Source organism: Bos indicus x Bos taurus, chromosome 19, assembly GCF_003369695.1.
Source record: "Bos indicus x Bos taurus breed Angus x Brahman F1 hybrid chromosome 19, Bos_hybrid_MaternalHap_v2.0, whole genome shotgun sequence".
In the NCBI taxonomy this organism is placed as follows: domain Eukaryota; kingdom Metazoa; phylum Chordata; class Mammalia; order Artiodactyla; family Bovidae; genus Bos; species Bos indicus x Bos taurus.
Window position 1 is genome coordinate 48,589,167 of NC_040094.1, and position 16,496 is coordinate 48,605,662.

The 16,496-nt window shown below is 35.9% G+C and overlaps 1 protein-coding gene across 8 annotated transcripts in view; it reads left to right on the forward strand.

Moving 5' to 3' along the window:
• Positions 1 to 16,496, forward strand: part of TANC2 (tetratricopeptide repeat, ankyrin repeat and coiled-coil containing 2) — a 363,890-nt gene that overhangs the window by 129,017 nt on the left and 218,377 nt on the right. For 5 of the 8 annotated variants that reach the window (XM_027517571.1, XM_027517573.1, XM_027517574.1 and 2 more), the window contains one exon: positions 4,971 to 5,153. In XM_027517571.1, coding sequence (XP_027373372.1) covers positions 4,971 to 5,153 — 183 coding nt within the window. The remainder of the gene's footprint in view (positions 1 to 4,970; positions 5,154 to 16,496) is intronic. The other 3 variants (XM_027517575.1, XM_027517576.1, XM_027517577.1) reach the window with 1 other exon arrangement.

Sequence of the window (16,496 nt, forward strand, 5' to 3'; positions counted from 1 at the left end):
GCAGTATTATTCCTTAAGGAGTATTATTAGAGTCTAAAATTATCAGCCAAGATTTAACATTGGAAAATTTCAAGTGAAAAGAAGTATTTCACTAAATCCAGTGCATTCTTCTAGATACATATATATTTTTAAAAAACCTAATTGCGATTTTTCTTTAACTAGGGAACTATTACCCTGATGATATACCTCTTTGTAAACATGTAAAATACTACGTGCAAGTGCCCGTGCTCAGTCGTGTCTCTTTGTAGCCCCATGGACTGTAGCCCGCCAGGCTCCCTCATCCATGGAATTTTCCAGGCAAGAATACTGGAGTGGGCTGCCATTTCCTACTCCAGGGGATCTTTCTGACCCAGGGATTGAACCTGCATCTCCTGCATTGGCAGGCAGATTCTTTACCATTGTGCCACCTGGGAAGTGTAAAATACTATAATTCCATATAAATTACAGTAAAATACTATAATTCCGTATAAATTATAGTAAAATACTATAATTCCTTATAAATCAGTCTAGACATGAGACTGAAAGCCCCCAGATTAGAAATCTGTTAAGAAAGAGACTTGACAAATAGGTCTAGGAGATATAGTATTCATCTGATCACAGCTCCAGAGAGAAAGAGAAAAGAACCATTGGAAGAGAAGAATTAGTCAACATAGCTAAAGGAAGGACCTAGTGACTAATGAGAAATAAAAAGTTAAGACCTATTCCGGTAAAAGTTCTGAAATCCAAAGATAAGGAATAAGTCCTAGATTTCTACCAACAGAAGTTTTGGGGAAAGATAAGAGGGATCTGGACTATGGTAATAATAGAAGAAGTGAAGAGAACATGACAGATTTGAATTCTATTTGAGACTGATAATCTGCAGAATAGCTATTGCATTTGTTGCAAAGGGATGTGATGGAAAGAAATGAATGATTACTAGACTTTTGGTTTGAGTAAATACAGAAGACATGTAATATTTTTAATTGAGACAATTGTAACCATTTTATTGTGTACAATTCAGTGGACTTTAGTGCATTTACAGTGTTGTGCAAACATCACTGCTATATAATCCATCACCCCAGAAGGAAACCTGTACCTGTTAAGCATTCAGTCCCCATTCCTGTAGTCGTTCTTGGAAACCTAATCTCCTTTCTGTCTGGATTTGCTTTTTCTGAATATTTCATATAAATGGAATCATACAACACATAGCATTTTTTAGTCTGGCTTCTTTCACTTAGTATACTGTTTTCAAAGTTTTATCTGTGTTGTAGCATGAATCAAGCCTTCATTATTTTTATTGCTGAATAATATTTCGTCATAATATGTCACATTTTCTTTATTGATTCACCAGCTAATGATGTTTGAGTTATTTCAGTTTTGGGCTATTTTGAATAATGCTGCTGTGAATGCCCTGGTTTTTCCTTGAAAACCTGTTTTATTGCCTTTGTGTATACACTTAGAAGGGGGTTGGACTGGATTAGATGGTAATTCTGTGACTAACTTTTTGAGGAACTGCAAAAATGTTTTAGACAGCAGCTATAATGTCTCATATTCCCACCAGCAGTGTATGAAGGTTCTAGTTTTTCCACATCCTTACCAACACTTCCCTGTTGTTGTTTTAACAGCATCACACTGAGTGTGAAGTGATATTGCATGTAATACCGTGTGCTTGTTTTTTAAAAAAATTTCCCCTCAGTTTTATTGAGATATGATAGACAAATAAAAATTGTATATATTTAAGGTGCGCAACATGATGTTTAATGAATACGTACATTGTGAAATGATTGCCACAGTCAAGCTGATTAAGATATCCATCACCTCACATGTTGACCCTTTTTGTGTGTATGTGTGAGAATATTTGAGAGCTACTCTCTTAGCATATTTTAAGTATACAATATATTATTATTTGCTGTAGTCATGGTGTACATTAGGTCTCCAGAACTTACTCATCTAATAACTGAAAGTTTTTACCCTTTGACCAACATCTCCCTTTTGCCTCTACCCCCTAGCCCCTGGTAACCACCATTCTCCTTTCTGCTACTATGATTTTGACCTTATTTTTTTAGATTCCACTTATATATAAGTGAGATTATGTGGAGATATTTCTTTCTGTGTCTGGTTATTAGCATAATGTCCCCCAGGTTCTCTGTTGTTACAAGTGAAAGGAGTCCTTTTTTTTTTAAGGCTGAATAGTGTTCCTTGGAGAGAGAGAGAGAGAGAGAGAGAGAGAGAGAGAGAGAGAGTGTGTGTGTGTGTGTGTGTGTGTAAAATCGCATTTTCTTCATCCATCCATCGGCAGACACTGAAGTTGTTTCTATATTGTGGCTCCTTTGAATAATGCTGCAATGAACATGGGAGTGCAGAGATCTCTTGGAGATAGTGATTATTTTCCTTTTGGTGTATACTCAGAAGTAGGTTAGTTGGATCATATGATAGGTCTATTTTTAATTTTTGAGGACTCTCCATTACTATTTTTCATAATGGTTGTACCAATTTATATTCCCACCAACAATGTATAGGGGTTCCTTTTTCTCTACATCATTGCCAATACTTGTTATCTTTTGACATTTTGATAATAACTGTCCTAACAGGTATGAGGTGGTATCTCATTGTGATTTTGATTTTTGTGATTGATGATTGTTGATGTTGATTGCTTTTTCATGTGCCTGTTGGCTCTTTGTATTTATTCTTTGGAAAATATTTATTCACATCCTTTGCCCATTTTTAGTTAGGTTTTGTTTTTGTTATTGAGTATGGGTACCTTACATATTTTTAGTATTAACCCTTTATCAGATATATGGTTTGCAAATATTTTCTCCCATTCTGTAGGTTGCTTTTTCATTTTGTTGATGCTTTCCTTTGCTGTGTAGAAACTTTTTAGTTTGATATAGTTTCACTTGTTTTTATTGATTGTACTTTTGATGTCAAATCCAAAACAAAATCATTTTCAAGATGAATTTCATGGATTTTTCCTCCAAGGTTTTCTTCTAAGAACTTTATAATTTCAGGGCTTACGTTTGTCTTTAACCCATTTTCCGTTGATTTTTGTATGTGGGGTCAGACAAGGATCCAGTTTCACTTTTTGCATATGATTATGCACTTTTTCCAATACTGTTTATTGAAGAGACGGTCCTTTCCCCATTGTGTATTCTTGGTTCCCTATCAAAGATTAGTTGACCACATATGCATGGATTTATTTCTAGATTCTCTGTTCTCTTGCACTGATCTATGTGTCTGTTTTTATGCTAGTACCAAACTGTTTTACGACTGCTTTGTAATATAATTTGAAATGAGGAAGTGTCAGCTTTGTTCTTCTGGCTCAAGATTACTTGATTACATTAGCTGTTTAGAGCTTTTGTGAAAGATTGTGAAGGAATTTTAGGATTGTTTTTCTTTTCTATTTCTGTGAAAAAAAGTCATTGGAATTTTTATAGAGATTACATTGGATCTGTAGATTAGTTTGGGTAATAAGAACATTTTAATGATTATTACAGTCTATTAACACAGGAAATCTTTCCATTTATTTATGTCTTCAGTTTCTTCATCAGTAGCTTATAGTTCTCAATGTACAGATCTTTCACCTTGGTTAAATACATTCCTAAGTATTTTAATCTGTTTGGCGTTAAGCATACTACTTTAAATTCTGTTCCTTATTGTTCTGTGTTCCCTCTGAGACTGTTTATTTTGGATAGTCTTTCTGACTTGCTTTTTTCATGTTATGTTTCTTTGTTATTGTTAGTTAAGGGTCAGATATTATATATGAAAATGGTGGAAATAATCTGAGACCAATGATGATGTTATCTTCCTCTGAGAAGATTTATGTTTGTTTCTGGCAGGCGCAGGCAATCTGAGATTGCCTTGATTAAATTTTGTGGTACACATTTGGAGCTGAACTTCAGTCCTGTCAAGGCCAGTCTAGTTTTGGTTTATACTCACTCCTAGAGTGTAGCCCTTTGGGGTTCCAAACAAAGTCCCTCTTAGAAACTTGGTTCTCACAGCTTGTCCTCCCAGCTCTGTAAAACTGTCAATGACTTCTTAGCCTTTCAGATGCCACAAAATGAAAAGTGACCCCACATACAGGTCTCAGTCGTCTTGTAATTCTTCATCATGCTGTTAACTCTCCAGTGCCTTTAGGAAGATTTTAAAAACATATACAGTTGTAGTTTTCTTAGGGCAAATTGGTCTGAAGCATGTAATCTGCCATTACCAGAAGTAGAAGCCAACAGCATATCCGTGGAAGTAAACAACATATCATTTACTCTTTTTTTAAATGTTTGAGCAGATTCAAAAATCACCATATAATGTTAGTCTTACCCACTTCTATTTTCATGTACATTCTTGGAGAAAGAGAATAAGAAATAGTTACAATGATCCTACCAGGAATTACACAGATTACATTGTCAAGCAGGTGAATATCTTCTTTCATGCTGGTCTTATCAGGGACAATTGAAGATTGATGTTCTAATTATAACACTTGTTGTGTTGTACTACAATTATTATTTTTTAAAGATTTTTTTTTTTGATGTGGACCATTTTCAAAGTCCCCTTTGAATTTGTCATAATATTGCTTCTGTTTTATGTTCTGTTTTTTTGGCCATGAGGCATGTGAGACCCCAGCTCCTTAACCAGGGATTGAACCTGCACCCCACCCCTGCATTGGAGGTGAAGTCCCAACCACTCGACTGCCAGGGAAGTCCCCTGTAATTATTGTTTATATGACTGCGTTGCTCACGAAACAGTGAACCCTTACAAGGAGGAATCCTATCTTATTCTTGTTCAGTTTCTTAGTGCTAGACCTCAAAGTAAGTACCCAGTAATGGAGAAATGAACGAATGTGTTGCGAATACCTTTTTTGTCTTTTCAGAGTGAAGAATCAATATCAGTATACACCATGCTGAGTCATCCAGAAAGGTCAGTTTTAATAGAGAAAAATTTTAGGAGATGAACCTCTTCTCACCAGCTCTTTTGTCCTGTCTTCTCCTGTTTCACAGGTGGCATCTCCACAGAAAGCGACTGTGCTTTTGAGCCAGACTACGCCGTCCCACCACTTCCCGTGAGTGAAGGTATGCAGCACATTCGGATTATGGAGGGCATGTCTCGCTCTCTTCCATCCTCCCCCTTACTCACACATCAGTCTATCAGTGTTCGGCTCCAACCTGTGAAGAAGTTAACTGGTAAGGACTTTACCTACATTGAGTATGTTTGACAGGAAACCTGACAGTATGCACTCTAGCTCATAGCAAATCTGTTTATGTGCATCTCTGGGTTTTTCCTCTTTGGCCTTTCTAATGTCACAGACTCTTGGAAAGTAGAGCTCCCACTGATTTTCATTTAGGAAATTAGACTAGTGCTCCTTTTGACAGATTGATGTATTTATTTTCTAAATGATCCATCTGTTGTGGACATATTTTTCCAGGCTTTCAGGAAATTTCTGGTTTTGCGAGAATATACTGTTGTTCTGATTGCATTTATCAGCTTGTTCATGTCAGATTACCAGATGGAGATATTGTAATTTTAGAATAATGAAAGTTTCATAGTTCAGTAAGGGTACTTATTTTTTGTTTGAAATCTTGATTTGTATTTTTCATACCTATTTTTAACTGCTGATTTAGATGTTAACCTCTCCATGGTACTCTCCATGTTTACCTCTCCAACTTCTTAAAATATTCACTATAGTATAGGTTGTGGATTGACTTTAACATGATCTCGCAGTATGTATGGTACAGTCAGATCAAGTTGTTAGGTATCAAACTGTGTCTTTATTAAGTGAACTTTTATCTCTTAAAGATTTTTCAGGAAAGAAGATTTAATATGTTAAATGATACTTAAGTGCAAAAGTATGTATTCCTGGGTCATTTTGTTAGATTTCTTTTAATGTTATTAGTTTATATCCAGTATCAGTAAGTTGACTGGCATTGAATGGATTATGAGTGTATGGAGGCAAGAAATGAAGTCATTCCCAAAGGATGTATTGACTTCCTCCTATGTGTCTGGCATTGAGTTAGACAATAGAGTTGATTATCAAACAACAGTTCAAAAGAAAATAAAATGATGGGGGGGAAATGAGATTTTCAGACTCTTCCATCTATTTTGAATAAAACTTGTATTACAGTGTTTATAATTTTCATTAAAATGATAGTATTTATTCTGTAGACCTGCAGAGCATAAGTTATGCTCTTATATTATTTATTTTTGTTTTAGGCATCTTCAAATGACGGACTCAAAGTCTGTTTTGATTCTTGGATTAGGTAAAAATCAATAAAATAGCTTAATAGCATTTTACTAAAATACTTATTCCTTCTGTTATCTAAAAATAGGAAAATTATATGTAATTGGTCTTGAATAAAAATTTCAATGCTTAGAAATTTCCCCTTTTTCTTATAGTTTAAGGTATTATTGATTACTGAAAATGCAAATAACCAAATCTGATGGCTGCCAAGTGATATGCTTGATTTTACCACACAGATGGGAAGAAATAGCAAGAACAATTGTTTCCTTATAGAACTTAGCTGTATTGCCCAAGATTTTAGAGATACCACTTTCCTGTCCCATTTGACTACTCCAGTTTGAACTTCAGCTTAAATAGACAACCTTTAGGTAACCCAAAAGATAAGTACATATAACAACAAAGCCAACAACATGCCTGAAAACAGAGAGGTGGTAGAGGGAAGCAGCAGTAAGTATCCTTGGTTAATTACATGTGTGAACTATTCAGGTTTAATATTATGGTGCTTGAAAGGTAAGTATCCTCTCAGATAATTTTGTTTTATTCACTGAAGAGATTTTCAAAGCCCTAAGAGTTTAAAGTTTGAAGATGCATTTTAAAATATCCGAACAAAAGAAGTCTATCTCCTGAAAGAGGATGCCGTGAAAACTTTTCTGTGGCAAATTTTCTGCCAAGTGAATTAGGTGATAAAAATCTTCTGGTTTAACCCAGAATGAAATTACTTCGGAATTTAAATTAAAAAGATTATTTAGTAGATTACTCATCAGTTATCTTTCCTTTCCTAATTATATTTTGGTATAAATAAGTAAAAAGAACATTGAATGGAAAAAGATTAGCTGACCATAAGGGAATGTCCTCCAGAGAATTGTTCTTTTTTTTTTTTTTTCAGAGAATTGTTCTTAGCAAAATACATTAATTGAATATGGCCATTAGGGCTAGACTTACTAATTTATCCGTTTCCATTCATTTAAACTTCCAGCTACCTTATCTTGCTTTATATTCATATTATAACCAAACTGAATTAGTAGGGCTAGAATAGTTACCTTTTTCTGTTTTCTTTCTGACTTTATCTAATATTTAGTCCCCTGTCTCTGCTACCATCAAGGGATTTACTCGTTTTTCTGTGCTCCTTACTTATCATTAAACAAATATTTGTTTAGGACCTACTGTATCAGGCACTGCTCTAGATACAGTAAACCGAGTGCAGGAAAATACAGTTGAAGCCCCTGCCTTCGAAGATGTTTATATTCCAGTTGTGAGGGAGCTATAATAAACATATAACCAATAAATCAATAATTTTAGATAGCAAGTACTGTAAGCGTAATAAAGTAGGAAAAGGGAGCGAGAAAGACTGGGGTAGAGGTAGGTTTCTCTCTATGGAGTGATTGGGGAGAATCAGAGAAGATGTTTGAACTGAGGCTCAGTGATAAAGAATGTGCCTGCAGTGTAGGAGCCCCATGTTCAATATCTGGGTCTGGAAGATCCTCTGGAGGAGGGCATGGCAACCCACTCCAGTATTCTTGCCTGGAGAATCCCATGACAGAGGAGCCTGGCTACAGTCCACATGGTCTCAAAGAGTCAGACATGACAGAAGGTACTTAGCATCCACACATGCTGAATAACAAAAAGAAGCCAGTCATGGGAAGGTCTGGGGTCAGAGCCTTCCAGGCAGAGGGAACAACCAGAACAAAAGTCCTAAAGCAGAAATCAGTGCTGGTGAGTTGAAGAATTAGAGAGAAGGCAGTGTGACCTCAGCAGAATAAGTCAGAGGGGAGGGGGTGTATCAAATAGTTGAAGACATGGGCAGAAGCCAGAGTTTTTTATGATCACGGTAGGGAGCCTACTCTGTAGGATTTTTAGCAGAGCTGGAATGGGAAATATGATCTGATTTACCTGTTTATCAGAACTTGATGGCACATGTAGTATGAGTGGCCTGTGAGGGTCTAGAGCAGCGGTCCACAACCTCTTTGGCACTGGTTTCATGGAAGACCATTTTCCCAGAGACCAGGTTGAGGGAGTTGGTTTCGGGATGATTCAAGTGCATTATATTGATTGTGCACTTTATTTCTATTATTATTACATCAGCTCTACCTCAGATCATTGGGCCATAGATCTCGGAGGTTGGGGACCCCTGGTCTAGAGAATCCCACATTCATTAACCATGGGTGTGTTTTCCAGACCTTTAACAAGTCTTTACCTTCTAACAAGTTAAGAGAATATTGAAAGACAATCTTTCTGTTTGTTTTATCAAATAAAACATAACAGAGTAACATTTCCCTATTACTGTTTTTTTATAACCTTTGTACTTTCAACATGTTTGTCTTAGTCCTTCACACAGTTGTATATGAAGATCTATTTCCAAATATTTTGACTTATCTTTAGTCTCACGGGAGTGAGAATGGGGAAAGGCCTGCTCAAGAATAAAGATATGTAATTTGGAGGTTGAAGACTGTGTGTGTGTTTGTGTATAGTTAGTGTGTGTGTGTATATATATATATGTTTAAAGTATATATAGCTCTATCCAGTACAAAAACAGGTTACAGTAAAAGTGGTTAAGAGAGGAATGGGTTCTGTGGTCATGCTACTTGTGTCTGTATCACAGCTCTGAGAAAATCACTTAACTACTCCCTGCTTCTGTTTCTCCATCTGCAGAGTGGGGTTAATGATCCCTCCTACCTCATGGATAGTCAAACCTGTCCCTTGATGGTTACCAGTTGCTTAATACATGCATAAATACATGTATTTGTTGTTGTTGGTAACTCGTGTCAGACTCTCTATGACCTCAGGGACTGCAGCACACCAGGCTTCTCTGTCCTTCGCTATTTCCCAGAGTTTGCTCAAACTCGTGTCCATTGAGTCAGTGATACTATCTAACCATCTCATCCTCTGCTGCCCCTTCTCCTTTTGTCTTTGATCTAAATGCTCAGAATGTGTGAGCAGTTATTGTTGACAAAACTGTTTAAATTTGGAGAGAAGTTTTTAAAAACTCTATTGAACATTAGATACCAATTTGGAACTTTAAAATCTGTCATGTTTTAAAAATTATACTTTTTAATGAGTAATAGTAACAATGATAACAATTCTCATTTTAGTGCCTGTTGTGTGACATACCATATAAACACATATTCTTCACATGTATCTCCATTTTACACATGAATAAATGAAGCCTTAGAAAGGTAAAATGTCTCGCTCGAAATAATACAACTAAGAAGAGATCAAAGCCAGAATTAACACCTAAGCCTTTAAATTCCAAATGAGGTTCATTTTACCAATGAAAAAAATTGAGGTTTATAGAATTTACCCAAGGCATCTGGTATATCAGTTAAGACTTTTTGTTTAAAAAAAAAAAATAATAAGACATAGCCATGGTTTAAGCAATAAAGGGAAACTAGAAGACCTGGAGGTTGGTCATGCCTCAAGGTTCATTTGGCTTAGTTGGATATTGCTTTGCTTTGGGGGGAGGCACGGAAGAGAGTGCAGAAACACACCATCGGCCCTAGTTAATTCTGTGGTAACAGAATTGCCACTGTTCTCTAGCTTCTTATTCAGTGATCTTTCCAAGATGTTTTTGTTCATAATATCATAAAGTCCCTCAGGGTGCTTCTTAACATGTAGAAATTGGGAGTGCCAGTAGTTTATTCATCAACACTTAATGAATTTACACTCTGAGTTTAGTAGAAGTTAAATTTTGAGTATTCATACTGTTAGTAGAGCTGTAAATTGGCACACTGTTTTTGTAGGACAGTTTGAAATAGGTGTCAGAATTGTAATGCTCATCATCTTTGACCCAACAGTTTTATTGCTAAGAGTTTATTTTATAAATTTGAACAAATTTAAAAATTATGTGTGTGTATATGTAATATTGTTTATGTAGTAAAAAAAAAAAAAAAGACAGTCTATTTATCAGTAATAGTCATCTATTGATGTTTTTAAACAATATGCAAGCATATACATATCACTGCTAAGTCACTTCAGTCGTGTCCGGCTCTGTGTGACCCCATAGACGGAAGCCCACCAGGCTCCCCAGTCCCTGGAATTCTCTAGGCAAGAACACTGGAGTGGGTTGTCATTTCCTTCTCCAATGCATGAAAGGGAAAAGTGAAAGTGAAGTTGCTCAGTCGAGTCCAACCCTCAGCGACCCCATGGACTGCAGATTTTCCAGGCAAAAGTACTGGAGTGGGGTGCCATTGCCTTCTCCGATACATATCACACACGCATTCATTTGGTCGTGAAGTAGAGAAATGATAGCTTGAACTCAGAAGCAGGAGGAAGACATGAACTTTGTTGTATGCCCTTCTGTAATGTTTGTGTTTCTATGTGTAAAACCCATTCTCAAGAGGCAGTCTAACAAAATGGACCCTGACTGCCCTTTCCTAATTGTGTCGGCTTGTGCAAAGTTGCTTCAAGTCTCTATACTTCAGTTTCCTTGTTTCTAAAATAAGGATTAAAATAGTTGCTAGTCCAGGTTCGATGCACGATACTGGATGCTTTGGGCTAGTGCACTGGGACGACCCAGAGGGATGGTATGGGGAGGGAGGAGGGAGGAGGGTTCAGGATGGGGAACACATGTATACCTGTGGCAGATTCATTTTGATATTTGGCAAAACTAATACAATTATGTAAAGTTTAAAAATAAAATAAAATAAAAAAAAAGAAATAAAAAGATAGTATTTACCTCATAGGACTGTTAAGAGAATTGGATGGGTTGATTTGTATAATGCTCGTAAGACAGTGTCTGGCATAGAATAAGCAGTCCAGTAAATGTTAATAATGATCATTATTAAATTTTAAAATAGATTTGGGTGAAATAAATAATAAAATAGATTGCTACCAGCTGTCAAATATCAATTCTGAGCCTTTGAAACATGACCTTCAAGTAATTTATTTAATTGCCTTAAGTAAGTCCCTCTCCTGTTGTAGGGAGTTAACCTTAAAATACTGATGTCAAAAAACAAAGAAAATACTGATGTCAAATGGATTAGTATCTAGCCTCTGGGAAAAGATTTTTTGGCCTGATTTTTAAAGTATTTCCTACCAATAGGTTGTAATGACCATGTGGCAGTCCAATTTAGATGGTAAATAATTCACAATATCCAGTACAATCATGCTGCAGCCTGGTTATTTTAGATGCTAGCTAAGGCCAAAATATTGTTTTCATTATTCATAAAATGAAATTATTAACTTGTTTCTGAGACATCCTGGGAAAATTGCTTAAAGCTATTTTGACATTAAAAAGAGCCTACATAGTTTGATACATTGTAGTGTACTTATGATATGTTCTTTGCAAAGGAATAATTGTCTTGCAATTTTTAGAACCACTGAAATTCAAGATGTACATTAGTAAATTTTATTAGAAAAAAAATAACAGGTTTGCTATAAAGATTAACATTTCTTAAACATAAAACCTAGCTAGTGTATAATAAGCATTAATAAGTGTTACTTTTCTTTTAATTTTATGCCTTGGATAAAGTGGAAACATAGTTTGAGAAAATTATTGAAAAGCCACTTTGGAAATATAAAGAGCCTGGAGATCATGTTAGTCTCTGTAGTCTGATTTATCTCAGTGTACTCATGCTACTATAACAGAAGAGTAAATAACTAGGTTATAACTAGGGAGTTATAACCAAGGAGCAAGTTGGGCAGGGTGGCAGTGGATGAAAAATTCCTGAGGAGAAATCAAGGGTAGGGGAACTCTTGCTGAGATCTGGGTACTTAGACACCAAGTGTGGGATATTCTTGCTGAACTGACTTCGTAGGATTCTTGCTACAGCTGGGCTAAGCTGAGGCCTTGTCAAATAATTGGGTTTGACATCAAACAATAGGGATTGGCTACAAGGGTGTGTTGTACAACACAGGGAATATACCAGTATTCTGTAATAACTGTAAATGGAGTGTCACTTTTATTACTTTGAGTTGATTTTTTTTTAATTTTATTTTATTTTTAAACTTTACATAATTGTATTAGTTTTGCCAAATATCAAAATGAATCCGCCACAGGTATACATGTGTTCCCCATCCTGAACCCTCCTCCCTCCTCCCTCCCCATACCATCCCTCTGGGTCATCCCAGTGCACTAGCCCCAAGCATCCAGTATTGTGCATTGAACCTGGACTGGCAACTCGTTTCTTACCTGATATTTACATGTTTCAATGTCATTCTCCCAAATCTTTCCACCCTCTCCCTCTCCCACAGAGTTCATAAGACTGTTCTATACATCAGTGTCTCTTTTGCTGTCTCGTACACCGGGTTATTGTTACCATCTTTCTAAATTCCATATATATGCGTTAGTATACTGTATTTATGTTTTTCCTTCTGGCTTACTTCACTCTGTATAATAGGTTCCAGTTTCATCCACCTCATTAGAACTGATTCAAATGTATTCTTTTTAATGGCTGAGTAATACTCCATTGTGTATATGTACCACAGCTTTCTTATCCATTCATCTGCTGATGGACATCTAGGTTGCTTCCATGTCCTGGCTATTATAAACAGTGCTGCGATGAACATTGGTCACTTTTAAAAATCGTCAGTAGGTAGATGGGTGGCTATCTACTGATGGCTCAGTGGTAAAGAATCCACATGCCAAGCCGGATTCAAGGGATTGATCCCTGGATTGGGAAGATCCACTGGAGAAGGAAATGGCAACTCACTCCAGTGTTCTTGCCTGGGAAATCCCATGGACAAAGGAGCCTGGCGGGCTACAGTCCATGGTGCTGCAAAGAGTCAGACATTACGTAGCAACTGAGCATCAGGTAGGTAGGTAGGTAGGGGGACTCAGCAGCCTGATTACATTTTAGTTAAGGAGAGAGTCTCTTGTCAGCATATATATTTTGAACAACTAAATGACAACATACATTATCTGACAGAGTTCTTTATTTAGTGTTTGCACATAGAGGATTTGCAACATAATTAAATTTGCTCTTTAGATTTTTATAGAAACATAAGGTAGAAGTTTGTATTAGTATATAGCAAATACTTTTCTACTAATTTTTGCATATTTGAATGGAAGTTATTCATACAGAATAAAAACATTATGCTATCACAGTATTTATTTATAGTGGAATTATGTAAGGTAGTTGTAGTATTGCTGTGTAAATTCCACTGAAATACAGTTGTTCTGTCTTCCTCTCTGTTCAGCCACTACTAGGTGAAGTTTGCAAAAATGACAGGATGTCCCTTTATGGAGAAAGGGCCAAATCCTCTGATGAGGATCGGCAATGTAAAGGAACCTCTGGACTCAGTTACTCAAAACATTTGAGGGTCAGTTGACTTAGCCAAGTATATGCGAAATTGTAGGAAACCATGATAGTATTTTTCAATAGATCTCTTGTCAGTATTTACTTGTGGGAAGTCGTCCTTTATAAACTTGTGCTCGGTTTCCCATTTCCTTGTATCTCTCTAAATGGTCATTGCCTCCTACAATGTATTCTTTTTTGTTTGAAAATCAGTATTTTCTAAAAGAAAATAGTGTCTTCCTAGGAAAATTACAGCATATACTACAGATAAGGATAATTCCCAGCTAGATGTTTTTATAATTTTCCTGTGAAACTGTTATTGTTAACTATCATCTGTGTTCAAAAAAAAGATTCCTGAGATGTGTTCTTTTCTTTGATGTACCATTTAACTGGTAAGCAGATGAGCTAATTCGCTACTTTCTTTTTCTGTCTTAGCATTATTAATTGTTTGGTTCTGACTTTGATCATAGAAAACTGAGTCACCTTGGCTAGTCTAAACAGAAAGACTTTTAGTAAAGGTTTATGATGGCTTTCAGAATCTCTCAAGAAGGCCTGACTGCAGTCAGACACTTCACCACCCTACAGTCCTAGAGGAACAACATGACAACCTCTATCACAGTTGCCCTGGAGGAACCAGATGCCTCTTCACCGCAGAGTTTATCATATACTAATGGGTTTTCTTTTTCCCAGTGTGCATATATGTGTATGTGTATGTTTGAGTGCTTTTATTAGAAAACAAGAAATACTGAAAGTGGATTTACTATTCATTTAACTCAAGGAGACAGAAGAAGCATAAGTAAACATAAAAGAAGTAATCAGAAAAAAAATTAAAAGCAACAATGAATACAAGTAAAATACAGAATAAAATCTTTGATCAGTGAAGCTGCAAACAAGTTCATTGAAAAGATTAAGAGAGTAGAAAATTCTTTTGACCAGTATAATTTTCCATCATAGTGAAAAAGAGGAGAGAGATGAGTTAAATAACTCATAGGGCACATAGATCAAGAAGTGAAATAGCCACTGATAATAATGTTCTTTGTTATAATAAATATATAGTATACAGGTTTATAGTAGGACCACGTAAAAACTAGATAAATGGAAGAAAACAGACTGTAAAACTGACTCAAGTAAACAAAATATGACTAGCCCAGTAACCAGAGAAATCAAAGAACCCTAAGAATCAGCAGGTCCAGATGATTTTGCAGTTTTACTAAACTTTTAGGTAATAGTAATAATAGATAATGTTTATTGAACTGTTTCTGTGTTCCAGACAGCTTTACGTAGTGAACAGATTTAATCTTCATGGCAATCTAAGTGGATAGTCAGTGGCTTCTACGTCAAAACTTTCAGTAGTGGCAAGCTTTCTGCTTTGTCCTTAGCCTGTTCTTTTGTTGAATAGTTTTAACCATCAATTTTCTATTTAAAAGTGAAAGTGTAGTCAGTCATGTCCAGTTCTTTGCAACCCCGTGGACTGTAGCCTGTCAGGCTCCTCTTCCGTGAAATTCTCTAGGCAAGAATACCGGAGTAGATTGCCATTCCCTTCTCCAGGAGATCTTCCTGACCTAAGAATCAAACCCAGGTCTCCTGCATTGCAGGCGGATTCTTTACCGTCTGAGCTACCTGGAAAGCCCCAATTTACATACGTGCAAATATCCTCTGTTGTTTCCACCTAGTACTCCTGTTCACTCATGACATAAATGAACATCCTCTTTCACAGGGCAGTCCTTTTATCCTGGAAAGCCATTTTCACATCTGCTTTCTCTAGCTCAAGAGACTTGTTTAAGACCTATCCAGTATTCAGGTGGTACTACATCTGTGTTACTTTCTTTATCTTCTAGTCTGATAATTATATCAAAATGGACATGAGATAATTTCAGAATTACTTTCCTTTGTGACCCTTTATTGACTCTCAGTGAGCATTTTTCCTTTTATTAAGATTTTGTAGAAGCTATTATGATATTCATATGTTCTTACTTTCTAGTCCTGTAGTCCTCCTAATTTCCTGCGTGGATTTACAAAGATTTCTATTAGTAGTTTCACGTTCTGTCTTCATGTTCTTTTAGAACTCAAATGTAAATTGTGTGGTCCTGGATTTCAGGTATGTTTTTAAACTCATAACTTGGACTTCAGTTACTTCTTGACAATGTTTATTTTACCCTTTTTAGTTTAAATATGATTAATGGAGAAGATTAAAGCAGAATAAGGAGTGAGTAATTGTTCTATCTCTTGCTTAGAGGCCAGGTGTTAAGCATGACAAACTCTGCAGTCAGTTAATACTTGTTATACAGGGTTCAAGCCCTGGCTTTGCCACTTATCAGCTGTATGACCTTGCTCAAGCCACTTAAATCCTCTGAGCATGTTTTCTAATCTGTATTATAATGGTATCATTATTCTTATTATTTCTGCCTCACAGGGTATTGTATGGATAATATGTATGGTCAAGTACAGCTGATTGATTCGTAAATGGAAGCTTAGAACAATATCATTACATTTATTATCCTTCCCATACACTGGATCTGGCCTTCTCATGTTTATGTTATTTATTATTATTATTAATTATTCTCATGTTTTATTCTAAGAATATCCAGACCTTTTTTTTTTTTTTTTTTTGCTATCTTAAAAACAGCTCTTCTCGTTAGGGGCTCTGTTCTTCCTTAACAGTATAATTAGAGGGTTTTCCACTCTTCATCTTTGATTATATCCTTCTCTCTTTGTGTGTTTCTATTCTGGACACAAATCCATATTTATCAGAGAATTCATGGTATGCCCATGTTTCTTTATATTATTTCGTACATTTGTGGTTGTGTAAATTCCTTTTTAATTTTTAATCTATACTCTCAAGCTGGCTTCTCTGTTAGAATTACTGACTATTGGCCCACAACTTCCTTTCTTTTTTTTTTTTTTCACTTTTCACTTTCTTTTTTTTTAATTTTAGTTTTAAACTTTACAATATTGTATTGGTTTTGCCAAACATCGTGTTTTTTATTTGGAAATCTACTTGCCTAAAATCTGAAGTATGGAGTTGACTTTTTCCAGCATTCCTATTAGAGTGGTGA